The sequence below is a fragment of the Mesoplodon bidens genome (genome assembly GCF_964165515.1).
Source record: "Mesoplodon bidens genome assembly, chromosome: 9".
In the NCBI taxonomy this organism is placed as follows: Eukaryota; Metazoa; Chordata; class Mammalia; order Artiodactyla; family Ziphiidae; genus Mesoplodon; species Mesoplodon bidens.
Genome location: NC_138166.1, coordinates 12,965,077 through 12,983,304, shown reverse-complemented (window position 1 = coordinate 12,983,304; position 18,228 = coordinate 12,965,077). Strand labels below are relative to the sequence as shown.

General features: G+C 34.9%; 1 protein-coding gene across 1 annotated transcript in view; it reads left to right on the top strand.

The window, feature by feature from the left end:
* Positions 1 to 18,228, top strand: part of COG5 (component of oligomeric golgi complex 5) — a 277,137-nt gene that overhangs the window by 155,306 nt on the left and 103,603 nt on the right. Inside the window, exons 9-10 of the mRNA XM_081244423.1 lie at positions 2,394 to 2,506; positions 2,760 to 2,837. Coding sequence (XP_081100549.1) covers positions 2,394 to 2,506; positions 2,760 to 2,837 — 191 coding nt within the window. The remainder of the gene's footprint in view (positions 1 to 2,393; positions 2,507 to 2,759; positions 2,838 to 18,228) is intronic.

Below are 18,228 nucleotides of genomic sequence, written 5' to 3'. Positions count from 1 at the left end.
ATATACTTAGTTCCTCTTTGATTTTGTTCATCAGAGTTCTGTAGCTTTCCTCATAAAGATTTTGTACCTATTTTGTTAGATTTATTTATACCTAAGTATTTCATTAGGCCAGGGAGTGACATACATGGTATTTTGTTATCAAATTCAAATTCCACTTGTTCATTGTTGGTATATAGGAAAGCAATTGACTTATGTTCATTGACCTGGTATCTTACAAATAATCACTGATTAATTCCAGGACTTTTTTGGTTGGTTCTTTCAGATTTTCTACACAGATGATTGTACCATCTGCGAACAAAGACAGTTTTATGTCTTACTTCCCAGTGTACACCTTTCTTTCCTTTTCTTGCCTATTACATTAGCAAGGACTTCCAGTATAATGTTGAAAAGTGGTGGTGAAAGGGGACATTCTTGCCTTGTACCTGATCTTTTTTTTTTTTTGCGGTACGTGGGCCTCTCACTGTTGTGGCCTCCCCCATTGCAGAGCACAGGCTCCGGATGCACAGGCTCAGGGGTCATGGCTCATGGGCCCAGCTGCTCTGCGGCATGTGGGATCTTCCCAGACCTGGGCACGAACCCACGTCCCCTGCATCGGCAGGTGGACTCTCAACCACTGCGCCACCAGGGAAGCCCCATGTACCTGATCTTAATGGGAACATTTCTCATCATTAAGTATGATGTTAGCTGCAGGCTTCTTATAGATAGTCTTTATTAAGTTGAGAAAATTCCCTTTACACTTAGTTTATTGAGAGTTTTTACCATTAATGGCTGTTGGATTTTGTCAACTGTGATCAAATGTATTAATGTGATTTTTCTTTTTTTAGTCTGCTGATGTGATGGATTATGTAAACTTTTTTTTTTAAATTATATTTATTTAATTTTATTTTTGGCTGTGTTGGGTCCTTGTTGCTGCACGCGGGCTTTCTCTAGTTGCAGTGAGCAGGGGCTACTCTTTGTTGTGGTGCGCGGGCTTCTCATTGCGGTGGCTTCTCTTTGTTTCGGAGCACGGGCTCTAGGTGCATGGGCTTCAGTAGTCATGGCATGAGGGCTCAGTAGCTGTGGTTCGCGGGCTCTAGAGCACAGGCTCAGTAGTTGTGGCGCACGTGCTTAGTTGCTCTGCCGCATGTGGGATCTTCCTGGACCAGGGCTCGAACCCGTGTCCCCTGCATTGGCAGGCTGATTCTTAACTACTGCACCACCAGGGAAGCCCTGTAAACTGGTTTTTGAATGTTGAACCAGGCTTACATACCAGGGATAAATCCCATTTGATTATGGTGTAAAATTCTTTTATACATTTTTAGATTTTATTTGCTAATATTTTGTTGAGGCGTTTTACATCTGTGTTCATGAAGTAGTGGTCTCTAGTTTTATTTTCTTGTAATATCTTTATTATCTAGAATAACAATTCACCATCTTGTTACTTCCGTCGACTTTCGGAATGCTTCTTTCCTCAAACTTTGAACGCTTTTTTTGCTCTCTGGCCCAGTATGCACCAGGTTCACCTTCTATTTTTACCACTCCAGATACAGAATCACTTTTTTCTTCAGTAAGCCTTGGCTTCTTTTATTGGGGAATGGTGCATAGAGATTGAAATTTGGATATCATGCATGCTCATTTCTATTAAGGAGTTGTCGTCTCTCTGTCCTTTACTGAATAGAATTGACAAATACCTCCAATCCCCATTACACATTTGTATCTTTGTTCTGTTTATAGTGAGAACCTTCATTTGCACCATTCTAAAATAGACTTAGTTTCAATATTACTATCAAGCAACACATCTATTAAGTAAAGTACAGTATTTCTTTGCGATTCTTTTTGCCCCTAAAATATATCTTACTAAAGTCAGGATGCTGTAATTAAAAATTACTTGAATTAATTATTTTCCTGTGTGTGGTGGTTGTATTATTAATTTGAAGTACCATTAGTTTTATGTGTTACTATATTTGTTTGTATTTAGTTTTAGAGTTTGCTTTTTTCATTCTTTTAAAATTTAAATTTATTTTGAAACTTCAGCATGTAAGACGTTTGTATGGTTCACAGAGACTCACCGCTTCTATTCCTGTTCCTTTCACCTGGTACTACCTCCCACCTCTTCAACTCCTCCTTCTAGGAAACCTTTCTTATTAATTCCTGTTTTCTGTATTATCCTTCCTGGGCGCGTGCGTGCGTGCGTGCGTGTGTGTGTGTGTGTGTGTGTGTGTGTGATCGTATTTTCCTTTCTTAAACACAAAAGGTTAAGATTCTTTTTTTATGTCACTTATAAGAAATTATAATTTCTTCAAAAAGGAACTTCTCATCTTTTATCCTGTATGTGCTTTTCATAATAACATATCAGTACATTTTGTTATATTTGGAAATTTTTATTTTTCATGTTTTTCTGTTGCTCATAACAGGGGCACCTGGACGATCTACCATGCCGGCCCCAGGAAACACTGCAGCGTTTCGTGCTTCCCTTTGGACCAATATGGAGAAACTTGTGGATCATATTTTTACTGTTTGTGGCCAGGTAAATATTTGAGAGAGTGAAAATAACATTAATTATGGGTTAATTCCTGGTTATTCTAAATTGTGTGACCTTGGGCAAGTTTCTTAAAATCTCTGAGAGTTCAAAATACCTACATTACCTAATTATAATATATGTAAGGGCTCTAGCAAAATGTCTTTTCCCTTCCCTTACTGTTTCTAATGCCTATGCTTAATACTTGGTTCATTTGAAAATACTCAGTTATATACATTCTCCCTCTCTTCCCCCTTTTTAGGTACAACATCTGCAAAAAATATTAGCCAAGAAGAGAGACCCTGTCTCTCACATTTGTTTCATTGAAGAAATAGTTAAGGTATGTTTAAATGAAAGTATTCTTTTCTCTTTATTAAAGAATGCAGGAAGATAATGAGCCAGCATTATTTGTGTTCCTGTCTGACAGAGAGGCTACATGCCAGATAGCTAAAGGGAAGTATATTTCTTGAAAACCACAAGTTTTCTTTGCATGTTTGTTTATTGAATAGATGCTAGCTAATACTATTTATAGAATAATTTCTCAAATGCATATAGTAATTTCCCATTTTTTAATAATATAAATGATTTATTGTAGAAGTTTTTTAAAGTCCCGATAGAGAATAAGATAAAAATTTTTGGTATTATAAGAGATTTAATTAGTGGTTGTTATAATGCCTTATGAAGTCTTCTCTGAAGATGGTACAGTCCATTCAGTTGTTAATTTTTCCTATAAAGCACATTAATGTATTATTTTTTCATATTCTGAAGTCTCCCTTCTGTCATCTACCAATCTACTGGCCTCGTGGGCCACAAGAATTCCTTCCATGCATAGAAATCTCTGACTCTACATTTTATTCATTCATTTTGATATGTTTTTGATAGTGATGAATGGAATAAGTAGATATTCTGTTCATTAAATCTTAACACCTAGTGCACCAAAGAAAAAGATTCTCTAAGTCTCTATCATCGTGGTGTAGGTAGTTTACTTTGTAGTTCAGAATTTTAAATATTTTATTTCCTGTGTTGGGGATCTCCAAAACCATCCCCAAGTTTGGTGATTTGCTAGGAGGATTCATAGTACTCAGTACATAGTCCTGCTTGTGGCTGTGATATATTATAGTAACAGTATATAAACCAAGTCAGACAGAGAAAGACAAATACTGTGGAATCTAAAAAACAAATGAACAAACGTAACAAAATAGAAATTAAGTTATAGATACAGAGAACAAGCAGGTGGTTGCCAGAGGGGAGCCAGGAAGGGGAAATTGGATGAAGGCAGTCAGAAGGTGCAAACTTCCAGTTACAAGATAAATAAGTACGAGGAATGATGTAATGTGCAGCATGATGAATATAATTAATTAATATAATTAAGACTGCTGTAGGTTATATATGAAAGTTGTTGTGATATTGCTGCATTGGGCAAAGTTTCTACATAAAAACTCACACATCAATGCTTGTCAACAATCAGTTATTATACTGGATGAACCCTGGGCCGGGTTTTAAATGCATGTGGATTATTTCTAACTAAAAAGGATTATGAGGAATAGGGATATATGCTTTCATTTTATTCGCCCTTTTCATTTACTTAAAAATATTTCTTATTTAATTAAAGCCAGAGAGGATTGCTCTTCCAAATATTCTTCTTACGTTTTTTAAGACAGTAGTCATACACCATACACACATACATATCTACATTTTTTATAAATTTTAATGTAACTTTACAGTTTAGTTGTTGTTTTTTCTTGTAAGGTGATATTTATGAATAAAAATTTAGTCCCTTTGGGATTCAGTATACTCATCTATATTCAGAATAGACCAATCTTTTTTGGAAAGTCCAGAATAACTTGTGACCCTGCAATTTTGGGAACTCTAGGACCAAAGAGAAGTAAAAATACTCTAAGGAAAATATGTCATAAGTTGCAAAGATAGCACATAAAATTTACTATATTTGCTATAATTTTTTTAGTCTTTTCCTTCATTAAAAAGCTGTAAACAGGTATTTTTGCTAATTATATAACTACAATGTAAGAGTATTATTTAGTTAAAATAATTATCAGTGGCAGTAGAACCTTTATAAAAAGTATAGGATTTTTAGAATGATTTGAGGCCCAAATGATAATCCTTAAAAATCTTCATAAAATTTTAAACTTGAGTAGGTGATGGTGTATATCTTGGGTCATTGAAGAGCAGTTTCTGAACCAAGATCTCTAAATCATTTTGTAATCTGTTTTTGAGGAAAATGTTATAAACAGAATGTTCTTACACTACTAGATTTTTTTTTTGCAGCTTCAAGATTTTTAAGGATATTTCCTGGTATTGAAAGTTCTTTTTAATTTAGTGGTTTAGCCTTTTAAACCTCTGAATATATTTTTAAAAAATCAAAACAGTGTAAATAATTCAAGATGAAATGATTTAGAATTTATGCCATTTGTTTTCTACAATGTCTATTTAGAAATTAATGCTTTTTTCCTAGGAAGATAATTTCTAGCAAATAATTTTTTTTAGATTGCAATCTACCAGAACAGATTTTTAAAATTTATGTATTAAATTTTTATAATTTGTAGTCCACATTTGAAATTCACTGAAAGCTAAATTAATAGATATTTTCTCTTTGGTTTATAATTTAAATATAAATGAAATTACACTATTAATTTCATGTCAAGTAGGAAAATTAAGAATTAATTTTCCAGGTTTCTTTGCTTTTAAACCAGTTGATTCTAATGCTTCTGTAATTAACTATAAAGTGTGATGGAATTTCCATGTTTGACTTCTTGCCAACTTGTTTCTTTTCTAAAAAAAAACCAAAACAAAACTGTACTTTACATTTTCCTTTGTTAAATAATTTCTGTAATTTACTATTCTTTTGCTGTAGTTCAATACCTGTAGATTTCTTTAAAAAGTAATTATTTTTATTTTTAAGAACAGCTTTAGGTGTACAAAAAATTGAGCAGAAAATACATCTGATACTTGCTAGGTTATCATAACATCTCTTGTGCATTATACAAAACTTATAAATGTACTACACAGTGAGCTAATCCTAATGTAATCTATGGACTTTAATTATTAATAATTTATCAGTCATGTTCATCAGTTGTAACAAATGTACTATACCAATGCAAGATGCATAATGCATTATGCAAATACATAATTTCCTGTGTCCACCATTTATAGTATCATGCAAAAGAGGTTCAGTAGTTTTACTTCCTTAAAAATCTTCTATGCTCCACCAGTTCATGCTTCCCCCACTTATCTCCTTAACCCCTGGCAACCACTGATCTTTTTACTGTCTTTAGAGTTTTGTCTTTTTCAGAATATCATGTAATTGGAATCATACAGTAGGTTGCCTTTTCATACTGGTTTCTCTCACTTAGTGATATGCATTTAAGGTTTCTTCGTGACTTCATTGCTTCATTGCTCATTTTTTTTTTATCACTGACTGATATTTTACTCTGTGGATATACCTAGTTTGTTTACCCATTCACCTATTGAAGGACGTGTTGTTGCTTCCATTTTTTGGCAATTATGATTTAAATTGTTACAGACATTCATGCGCAGATTTTTGTGTGGATATAAATTTTCAGCTCATTTGAGTAAATACCAAGGCATGTGATTGCTGTATCTTATAGTTAGACTATGTTTAGCTTTGTAAGAAACTGCCAAACTGTCTTCCAGTGTGGCTTTATTATTTTGCATTCTCATTAGCAAAGAAACAAAGTTCCTTTTGTTCCACATCCTTGTCAGCATTTGATATTGTCAGTGTTTTGGATTTTAGCTATTCTAATAGGTATGTAGTGGTATCTCATGGATTTATTTTATATTTCCTTATGGATTTTTTTTTTTTTACTGGTACGCAGGCCTCTCACTGTTGTGGCCTCTCCTGTTGCGGAGCATAGGCTCCGGATGCGCAGGCTTAGCAGCCATGGCTCACGGGCCCAGCCACTCCGTGGCATGTGGGATCTTCCCGAACCGGGGCACGAACCCGTGTCCCCTGCATCGGCAGGCAGACTCAACCACTGCACCACCAGGGAAGCCCTCCTTATGGATTAAAAATATATATATATATATATTTATGGGAGAAACTTGATTAGTTAAGCTCCTAAGACTTTATCTGTAGGCAAATGAACTGCCTTGCCATGCTCATTATTTAAAATTTATCTGTTACAGTCAATCCAAGTGCTTAAAATATTCTAAAGTAATTTTTATAGGGTTAAGTATAGTTTTTTTTAGCCTTTGGATAGCCAAGTAGTTTCAAGGTTACATTTCTGAATACATCTTCAAGTAGTGTTAAAGGCAGGACAGTACCGTGATTAAGAGCTGGGTCCTTGGGCCCTGGTATCAGACAGAGCTAAGATTTCCTACATTGATTATGCAACCTTGGATAGGTCCTATAATCTTTAAGACCATCACGTATCAAATGGAGGTGGTAATACTACTTGTAGAGCTGAGGTTTTCTGAAGGAAAGTTAGATAATGTAGACTTAATTCAGAGATTGGCTCAATAATTTGCTATCATGATTATTATTTCAGTCTTTTTTTTTAAACTTTGAAACTTTTATTTAGGGGCCATAAAGTTACCATGTGCATGGTAATAAAGAACCTTACTGTGGGAGAAGGTCAGTTTTTTTTTAATAGTTCTAATAACATGATATGCATGTATATTCATGCTGAGAATTAGAAATTTAAGAAATCATGCTTCCTTAAATAAAACAGTATCAAGGATTTACTATGAATGTGTCATGATTATATGTCTCACTTTACTAAAGAATCATGGGTTTATGATCTAACATTTGGTAATTCTGTAGTCATAAAAACAACGAGGATGGTTTTCCTTCATTCTGTTCTGTGAGGTCTTGTGAGAATTGTTAAATCATTTATATTCTTTTAGTAGACAAAAAAATGGGTTTACTTTAAAAACGTTTAGTTTTGAGGTTAATATTGCCAAATCTGCCTTGCTGTTTGTTAAGATATCTGATTTCAGATGATAGAGAGAACTGTACATATTAGTATTCAGAATCTAATCTTAGGTATATACAAGAGGAGAAAAAAATCCTACATGATGATGGTTTCTGGAATGCTTTATTAGTTCAGGAAGTTTTGTAGTAGATGTTTATCATGTTATAAAGAATACATCATAGTGTAAAGAGGGCATAAATGGACTGAGTATAAAATAAAACTGGGCCAATTATGTCAAGTATAATAAATCTTAAGAATACAGTGTTAATGTAAAGCCTTTTGAAAACTTTTCCTTAATTAAGGTAACTAATGCTGCTGCTGCTTAATTTAATAAATGTTCTGGCTAACTTGTAAAATTAGCCTGTTATTTTCAGTTCATACTATAAATTTGCAGACACCTTTATACCTATCATATTAATTCCTCATGGCATTTAAATGTGGGATATACTTCTTTCCCCTTTTTATATTGTATTTCCAAAGATTACTTGAATGGATAAATCTTCTCATCTTAAATTAGATTTCTAGACTGTTTATTAGACATCAAAAATTCAATTTTGGTATCTTTTAAAACCTGTCAAAAGTTCTAGTATCAGTATATAATCATCAATACTATGTGTAACACTTTGAAAGTGAGTATAACAAATTATTGACAAGTTATTCAGGATCCATACGGTGGAAAACAGGTTGTAGATTCTCATCTGCAGAATTAAGCCAGTTTAGCTATATGTGAGAGTGTAGATATGATACTTTCATTTTCTAAGCCAGCATTTTTTACCATTGAACAGAATCTTGTAATCATGTGTGTAGGATGCATTAGGATATATTTGGAATGTGTTCAGCATTTTGCACAGCTATAGTACTAACGAGGATTTTAACTATGAAAAAGAATGTTTTCTTTTGCCCTTTTAGATGTATCAGATGATTTGATTATAGCATTTAAGACTCAGAAAAAAATTGTAAGGAACCCAAATTAGGAATCTTTTTAATATTATGAGAAAAATGTTTAACTCATTTATCAGTGGCATCGCAATTTGATTAAAATAATCAAGTAGCAATTAGCCAGTTACATGTCTAAGTCAGGTATTATCAATAAATACTCTTATATATAAAGGTTAGAAGATTTTTGCTTTACTAGCATGGGGACCAGTTATTTTTAAAGGCCCTCTCCCTGCAGTAAAACAAATTTTAGATAAGTTAGAAAAGCGTAATTTTTTTTTTTTTTTTTGGCTGCGCTGGGTCTTTGTTGCTGCGTGCGGGCTTTTTCTAGTTGCAGCGAGCAGGAGCTACTCTTTGTTGCGGTGCGCAGGCTTCTCCTTGCGGTGGCTTCTCGTTGCGGAGCACGGGCTTTAGTAGTTGTGGCACGCGGGCTTAGTAGGTGTGGCTTGTGGGTTCTAAAGCGCAGGCTCAGTAGTTGTGGCACACGGGCTTTGTTGCTCCGTGGCATGTGGGATCTTCCTGGACCACGGCTCAAACCAGTGTCTCCTGCATTGGCAGGTGGATTCTTAACCACTGCGCCACCAGGGAAGCCCCAAGAAAAGCATAATTTGTAATGTACTGTTGGCCCTGCAAAAAGTAAGAGAATCTCTGAGGGGCATATGCATATACAGATATACATTAGCAGATAAAGTAGTTGAAACTGTAGTGGAGATTTGTGAGCTCTAAGTCATTGCAAAAGCTGGAGTTGCCCTGCAGTCAAATGTCCATGTCAATGATGGGATCAGTCCACTAGGCTCTAGCAAGGTGGAAGAATGAAGCTGATAGTCTTGCATTAAGCTGAGACCTGTGACTGTGGCAGACATGGTCCTTGGTTGGTAACAGTACCTACTCTCACAAACAAATGCAGATCCCCTGAAGAGGAAAGCATTTCTAGTTTTAGCTATTAGGATTCTCCACATGTTAAGGTCAGCCAACTATGAGCTCACAGTTAAAAATCACCAGTCCTATAAATAAACTAGAAGCATGATTGAGAGTCAGCAGGAAAAATAAACAAAATTCAAGACAGGTTTTAGACTCCGAAAGAACTTCTGAAGGACACTGTGGACTTCAGATGTTAGAATTAACTGACAAAGAATCTAGAATACCTGTATATGTTTTTGAAATAAAGAATGGAATAAAAAATGAGAAATAAGTGACTTAAGAAATGATCAGGTAGGTATAAAGAAGAACCAAATAGAACATTTAGAAATTAAAAATTAAATCATTGAAATAAAAAATTCAGCAGATAGGTTAAACAGATGTTACGTAAAACCAGGAAATGAATTAGCCTGGCAGTTAGAATTGATGATATTATCTAGAATGCAGCATACAGACAAGAGTATGGAACAAAGGGGAGGCTGAAAATTATGGAGGATTGAATGAGGCTTTAGTATGAGGCTAATTGGAAAAGGAAAGTCAGCAAACTAAAAAAGAAAAACCACATGATCATCTCAGTTCATGCAGAAAAGTATTTGACAGAATCCAACATCCATTTCTGATAAGAATTCTCAGCAGACTAGGAATAGAACTTTCTCAACCTGATAAAAGGCATTTAGGAACAATGAACAGGTAAAATCATATACAATGGTGAATACTGAATGTTTCCCCCTTAAAATTTGGGGGAGGACAAGGATTCTTTATGCTCTCACTACTTCTGTTCAGCATTTTCCTAGCTAGTGCAATGAACAAGAAAAAGGAATAAAAGGCTTCCAGTTTGGAAATGAAAAAGTATAATGGTCTTTATATACAAATGATGAGATTATCCATGTTAAAAACTCGATGGGGCCTCCCTGGTGGCGCAGTGGTTGAGAGTCCGCCTGCCGATGCAGGGGACGCGGGTTCGTGCCCCGGTCTGGGAGGATCCCACATGCCGCGGAGCGGCTGGGCCCGTGAGCCATGGCCGCTGGGCCTGCGCGTCCAGAGCCTGTGCTCCGCAACGGGAGAGGCCACAGCAGTGAGAGGCCCACATACCGCAAAAAAAAAAAAAAAAAAAAAAAAAAAAAAAAAAAAAACTCGATGGAATCTACAAAAAGGCTACTAGAGCTCATAAGTGATGTGTTGCAAGATTACGGAATAGAAGGTCAATATACAAAAATCAGTTGTACTTCTATATATTAGCAATGTACTATTGAGAATTGAAATTTAATAATTCCATATATAGTAACATCAAAGAATATGAAATCTTAGGAGTAAATGTGTCAAAAGATGAACATCTGGACACTGAAAACGCTAAATATTGCTGAGAGAAATTAAAGAAGACCTAAGGAAATAGAGATACCTTATTTATGTGTTGATAGATTTGCTGTTGTTAAGATGTCCCTTCCTCCTAAATTGACCTATAATCCCAACAGGTGTTTTGGAGTGATTGACAAGCTGATTCTAAAATTCAAACAGAAATACAAAGGACTCGGGATACAACACAACTTGGAAAAAGAAAAGCGAAATTGGAGGGCTAACAGTACCTGTTAATTTCAAGACTCAACTACCATACTCAAGAAAATGTGGAATTGGCATAAAGTTAGAGACATAGATCATTGATGCAGAATAGAGAGTCCAAAAATACACTGACACATATGTGGAAAATTGATTTTCAAAAAAAGTTACAAATGCAATTCTGTCTTGACGCAGTAGTCTTTTTAACAGGTAACACTGAAACATTTGGATATCCAGATGTAAAGCCTAAAATTCTAAAACTTATAGAAGAAAACAGAACAAACTTTGTGACTTAGGGGTAGAAAAAGATTTCTTAGATGCAACACCAAAAGCTCTATCCATAAATGAAAAAAATTGACATTTTGGACTTACTCAAAATTAAGAATTTATGTTCTGCAAAATACTCCATTAAGAGAATACAAGATAAGGAATAAACTGGGAGAAAATATTTGCAAATCACATATCTAATAAAGGACTTATGTCTAAAGAACTCTCAGAATTCAATAAGAAAACAAAAAAAGCCAGCTTAAAAAAATAGGCCAAAGATTTGAATAGACACTTTAGAGATAGATGTCAGTTAAGCATATATCTAAAATTTAAAAGACCTGAGCATACCAAGTGTTGGTGAGGATATGGAGCAACTAGAACTCTCATATACTGCTGAAGGGAAGTGTAAAATTTACAACCACTTTGGAAAACAATTTGGCTGTTTCTTAAAGAGTTAAACATACATATATTATATGAGCTAGCAATATACCCCTAGTTATTAATCCAAGAGAAATGAAAGAATATATCCATACAAAGACTTGTATACAAATGTCCATAGAGCTGTCTTCTCCCTGTGTCTTCACACCATCTTCCTTCTGTATGTGTCTGTGTTTCAGATTTCTTTTTCTTATAAGGACCTTCTAATGACCCCATTTTAATTTAATTACTTCTTTAAAGACCTATCTCAAAATATGGTCACATTTTCAAGTATGGGGGGTTAGGACTTCAACATATGAATTTTGTCGGGTCAAAACTCAGCCTATAACAATAATTTACATTGATGCCAATGAAAATGGAGAGAATTGCAGTCATTTGAGAATTACTCAGGAGGTAAAACTGACAAATCTTAGTGATGGATTAAAAGTGGTGAGATGGAGGAGAAGGTGTCAAGGACGATATCATTGGTTCAGGTTTGACAGGGTTGTGGTAGATAGGAGTGACTTCATTTGAGGGCATAAACCGAAGAGCACATTTAGGAGGGAAGATAAGCTCTGTATTCAGGTGCTCATGGGACGTCCAAGTGAAGATGTCAGTTAGGCAATTTAATATGGGAGTCTGGAGCTCAGAAGAGAGGCCTGTGCTAGAGACATAAATTTGGACGATATTGGCTCATATTGGCAATCAAAGCCATAGTAATGGGTAAGACCGGCTATAGAGAGAAAAGAAGTCTACCTCGAAAATGCAACATATAAAACTCATGTAGAACTCTGGTTTCCAAAGTGTGTATACATTTTGACATGGAAGAAGATAGTTATAAATTCTGCCTGTCCTTTTTACAAGTTTCATCCTTTAAACTATTTTCGTACATTTTATATTGCACATATTTTATTAATGCAGTGGTATTTTTATATAATTTTAAACAAGTAAACATATATTAGAATGTATATTTTAAAATATTTACATTCAGTGAGTTTGGGATACATTGTAACAGAGGAGGCCACAAGGAGTATCTCAAGAGGAGGAGGAAACCAAAGAGAACATGGTGAGGGAAGCCAGGGGAAAAATTTGGAGGAGATTGTGGTTCATACTAAATCTAATTTGAGTGACAGTCTATTTAAAATACCAGTCCACCATGCATTCTCAACAAGGGCAATATTGACCCCAGGAGGGAGAAAAAGTTCTGTTTTTTGGAGGGAGGGGGGAGGCACAAAAAATCTTATATATTACATTGGCTTGTGGTCTCCAGAGTTAGTCCTGCCATACAAAATCTTACTCCTTAGTATTTAGCATCTGTCATCAGGGAGAAACTAAGTTAAATTTAAATTTAAATTAAGTGCAGTTATATTATATAATTATTATAATATGTATTATTACATATTATATGTATATGATTATTGTATATAATATGCATATCACATGTATATAATATGCATATTATATGTATATAATTATTACATATTATATAATATGTATATGTATATTTAATTATTTAGTTTTCTTTTTGGAGGGGCAGTATGAAAAGAAAGGTTGAGAACTATATAGAAAGGGTTTTAAAACCCTTTAACACTGTAGTTTAACAGTGATCTCTAGGGGAAAGTGTGGGATAAGGGATTTGAGTTTGAAGAGAAGCTTTAAATTTTACCATGTGTGTTTCAGTATTGAATTTTTTACATCAAAAATTTATTCTTTAGAATTAAACTAGATTATCTTAATTATTCTTCCAAAAAATTAAAAAGAATAAAGGAAGCATCATGTTTAATCCTATCGCCCAGAAATAATTTCTTTTTTTTTTTAAATTAAGTAATTTATTTATTTATTTTTTAGCTACATTGGGTCTTAATTGCTACGTGAGGGCTTTCTCTAGTTGCGGCGAGCGGGGGCTACTCTTCGTTGCGGTGAGCGGGCTTCTCACTGCGGTGCCTTCTCTTGTTGCGGAGCATGGGCTCTAGGCATGCGGGCTTCAGTAGTTGTGGCTCATGGGCTCTAGAGCACAGGCTCAGTAGTTGTGGTGCACGGGCTTAGTTGCTCCGCAGCATGTGGGATCTTCCTGGACCAGGGCTTGAACCCGTGTCCCCTGCCTTGGCAGGAGGATTCTTAACCACTGCGCCACCAGGGAAGCCCAAGATAACTTCTGTTAACATTTTGTATATGGTTTTTCTATAATATTTAGCTCTATACATTTTAACAAGTCCTATCTGTTCTGTCATCAAAAGGTATCTGAAATCTGACTACTTTTCACTTCTTCCCACTACCACCTTATCTAAGCCCCCATTTTTTAAAAAACAACAAGTAGATTGTACTGTAAGTATTCCTTTATCTTTGAACAATATGCATATAAAAGCCAACATTTTGATTTTACTGAAGTTCTTCTGGCTTTTCATTTTGTTCTGTGATGTTCATCTTGAAGTCCCTTCTGAATTTCTGTACCTTCCTTCTTTTGTAATCAGACACAGCAAAATGGTTCCCCCGAAGGCTATTTTCCAGTAAAGATAACTTTTTTCTTTGCTTTATATTTGCTTCCCCAGGATCCCTCTGCTTTTATCCAGAAGATGATTAAGAGCTAATATAAAATTCACATCTGTTTGGTTTCTTTGATCAAGTCTGTAAGCTTTCTTATTCACAACGTGATCTCTCCACAGAGATCTCTGACACAGACTTGTTGCTAAATCTTTTACTTCCTCTTCTGTTTTGGTCGTAACTTAGTTATGTCTGGTTCCCTCTGACCTTGTCTCATTAAGTTCACTGTCTTATAAAATCTTTATCTGAACTGATCCTCACCTTTCCCGTCGGTATCAAAGATAGAGGTTGATTGTATCTTCTCTTTCTCAGACTTACCCCTCTACTTTTGTTCGCATTCTACATCTTATCCTTGTCTAGGACATTCTCTGCTTTCTCCAATATCAACCTTTCCCAGTTACTTCCTCCCAGGGATCTACCATCTAAAATCAAAACCAGAACAGAATCCTTGGTCCTGTATCTCCCTCAAAGTATATTTTCTCTTCATGCCCAGATTTCCATAATGTACTTTGTGTCTCTACTTTCTTGTTTTAGTTTTGCTCCAAACCACTGAAATCAAGCTTGTGTTCCACTGAAACAGTTGTTACTAAAGGAATTTTAATGACCCAACTACCAAATCCTTCTACTCATTTGTAAGACTCTTTTACTTCACTCCTTAGAGGTAATAACTACTTCTAATACTGGTTTCCTCCTTCACAGATACTACATCTCTTCAGAATCCTTCACTGATTCCTCCTTCTCCACCTACCCTTCCTTTTAAAACATTTTATTCATAAAATTTCAAACAGAAGCCAACATACAGAACCAAAGTATAGGACAGTGACTCTCTATGTACCCATTGTCCAGTTTCAGCAGTCACTAACTTGTGACCAATCTTTTTTTTTTTTTTAGTATCTAGCTCCACCACTTCTCTTTCTTCACTCTAAATTATTTCTTCCCCAACCTTTAAGTAGTGTTTTTCCCCTGGGTCCTATCCTCAACATTCTTTTCCTCTCATGCCCCATGCAATCTACGGAAAAGCTCACACATGTTAATAGTTTCTAACACCTCCAAATGCTGATAACACCTAAATCTCCTTCTCCAGCTTAGATCTTGTTCTTAAGCCAGAGATTTGTACGTATTTAGTGGCCTAGATCATCTTTGCTCAGATGCCCCACAGGTTCTAGAAGTGGTAGAGACTGGATCTGAACCTTAATATCCTACTTTCAGAGTTCCTCTTCTTAACCACTGCTCTTTTCCTATATTTAAATAGGAAAATATAATTATGGTGGGGAACATGGGATGCTATAAATGTATATAACAGAGTGCACCAAACCTGGGGAAACCAAGAGAAGAGACACCTAAACTGACTCTGATGAAGGTGCTGGATTAAAAGCTGGTAACTGGGAGAAACTACAGAAGAACCTTCAGCAACCTGAAGGAATTTGTGCTGGTTGGATCTTTGACCTCAGTGATATGTAACAAGAGAAGTAGGCTGGGGCAGTCATGTCATACAAGGCTTTGTAAGTCAAGTTAAAGGGGACTAATACGTTAGTATATCAAACAAACCTTAGATCAAATCCCAGTTCTACTCCTTTCTGTACTACTGTACTACTTTCTGTGTAATTCTAAGCAAGTCACCTTTTCTCTTTGACTTTTGTTTTCACTCTAGAAAGGGACTAAAAATGTCATAAGATCGTTCCACTCATTTTTTCAGTAAATATTTATTGTGTGCCTGTTATGTCCTGGTCACATTCTCGATGTTGAAATTAGAGTGGTAAGAAAGACAAAATGGGACCTCTGCTGTCATGGAGCTTACATTCTTGTGGTTGTTGTAGTGTTTAAAAAATGAGATAACATTCAGTGGTGCCTGTTACATAATGGACATTCAGAAAATGTTAACTTCCTAGCCAATGTTCACATACATTCTAATGCATGGACGCTTTGTCTGAGTTCTTCTCTGATTAAGTTAAAAGTACGTACTTCTTGGCTTAGAAGTTTTGAGTGACTTGTCACTAAAAAGGAAGAAGTAGCCAGATTATCTGGGACCCTATGTTTTCTTTCAAAAGGTCATGTCTAGGACTTAGAATTTTCTTGTTTACTTAGGCAATTCTAAAAAGCCTTGAAGAATTCCTGTTACTTCTAGAAATCTATTTCAGTAATTCTGTGAATTACAAAGATGATTTGCATCAAAGGAATTTATGGTTAGGAATAGATAATGACACATCCAAAAGAAATAAAAGAAAAAGCCTCTAGAGAAGATAAAAGCTAACAAAAATCATCCACAGAACAAAGAAAACACAAAGAAAGCATAAAATGAGATTAAAAGCAGAAACAACCTATTAGTTAAACATATTTAGTTTGTAATTTCTTATTAAAAGATAAAACAGTGTTTAAAAATAGAATACGTTGTTTATAAGAGTCAAAAAACAGTGACATGACAAGAATAAAAATAAATAGACTGATAAACATTTCTCAAGTGAAAGCAATAGCGACAGTATTAATTTCAGATAAAATAAGACAAATAATGGTATATAGAATAAAGAGGGTCACACAAACTTTATATTACCAGTCTCTTCAACAAATGATGCTGGAAAAACTGGATATTCATGTGTGAATGAAAGAAAGTGGACCCTTACCTAAAACCGTATTCAAAAATTAATTCAAAATGAATTAAAGCCCTAAATGTAAGACCTAAAATTATAAAACTCAGAGTAGAAAATGGGGAAATCTTCATGACATTGGACTTGGCAGTGATTTCATGGATATGACACAAAATCACAGGCAACAAAAAAGTGAAATTGACAAATGGGACTACACCAAACTTCAAAACTTCTGTGCGACAAAGGAAACAATTAACAGAATGAAAAGGCAACCTACAGAATGAGAGACAATATTTGCAAGCTATATATCTTGTAAGGGGCTGATGTCCATAATATACAAAGAACTCCTACAACTCAACAACAACAAACCACCCAACTCAACTAAAAAAATGTGTAAAGGACTTGAATAGACATTTGTCTGAAGAAGACATACAAATGACCAACAAGCATATTAAAAGATGATCAACACCACTAATCATCAGGAAGTACAAATCAAAATCATAATGAGATATCACTGCACTCATTAGGATGACTATTTCCAAAACAGGTGTTGGTGAGGATGTGGAGAAATGGGAATCCTTGTATATTGTTAATAGGAATGTAAAATCATGTGGCTGCTAAGAAAAACAGTGTGGAGGTTCCTCAAAAAAATTAAAAACAGAATTAATGTATGATCCAGCAATCTCACTTCTGGAGATACACAGTATATCCAAAAGAATTGAAAACAGGATCTTGAAGAGAGATTTGCCCAGCCATGTTCATTGCAGCATTATTCATAATAGCCAAGTGATAGAAGCAATCCAAGTGTCTGATGATGGATGAAGGGATAAAGAAAATGTGATACACAGACACACACATATATACATACATGCAATGGAATATTATTAAGTCTTTAAAAAAGAAGGAACTTCTGTTACATGCTAAAGATGGATGAAACTTAAGGACATCATGCTAAATGAAATAATCCAATCACAAAAAAAACCAAATATTGTGTGATTCCACTCACATGAGGTATCTCAAATAGTCACATTCTTAGAAACAGAAAGTAGATAGGTAGTTTCCAAGGGCTGGGGGGAGAAAGAAAATGGGAGCTGTTGCTCAATGGGTATAGAGTTTTAGTTTTGCAAGAAGAGAAAGTTCCAGAGATCTGTTGCACATCAAGGTACATAGAGTTAACACTGCTGTACACTTAAAAGTGGTTAAGATGGTAAAATTTGTGATTTTTATCATAATTTTAAAAGTATAAGAATCGTTTCATGCATTGTTTTCTATGAACTTAAAACATATGAGGACTGGGTATTATTTTGTTAATTAAAGAGTATTAATTGCCTTTTATTAACTCAGCTAAATGATCCTGTAGATTTCCTTCTGGAGACATTGGGCTATTATATTAATATATTTCCTAATATTTAATGATAGGTACCTTGCTGACATAAATCCTACTTGTTTAGGTATATAATTCAAATACTGAAATCAATTTGCTGTTATATCTGAGAATTTTGTATTTGTATGCTTAAGCAAGATTGACCCAAGTTTACTTTTTTAAGTGTATGTATGTGTGTGT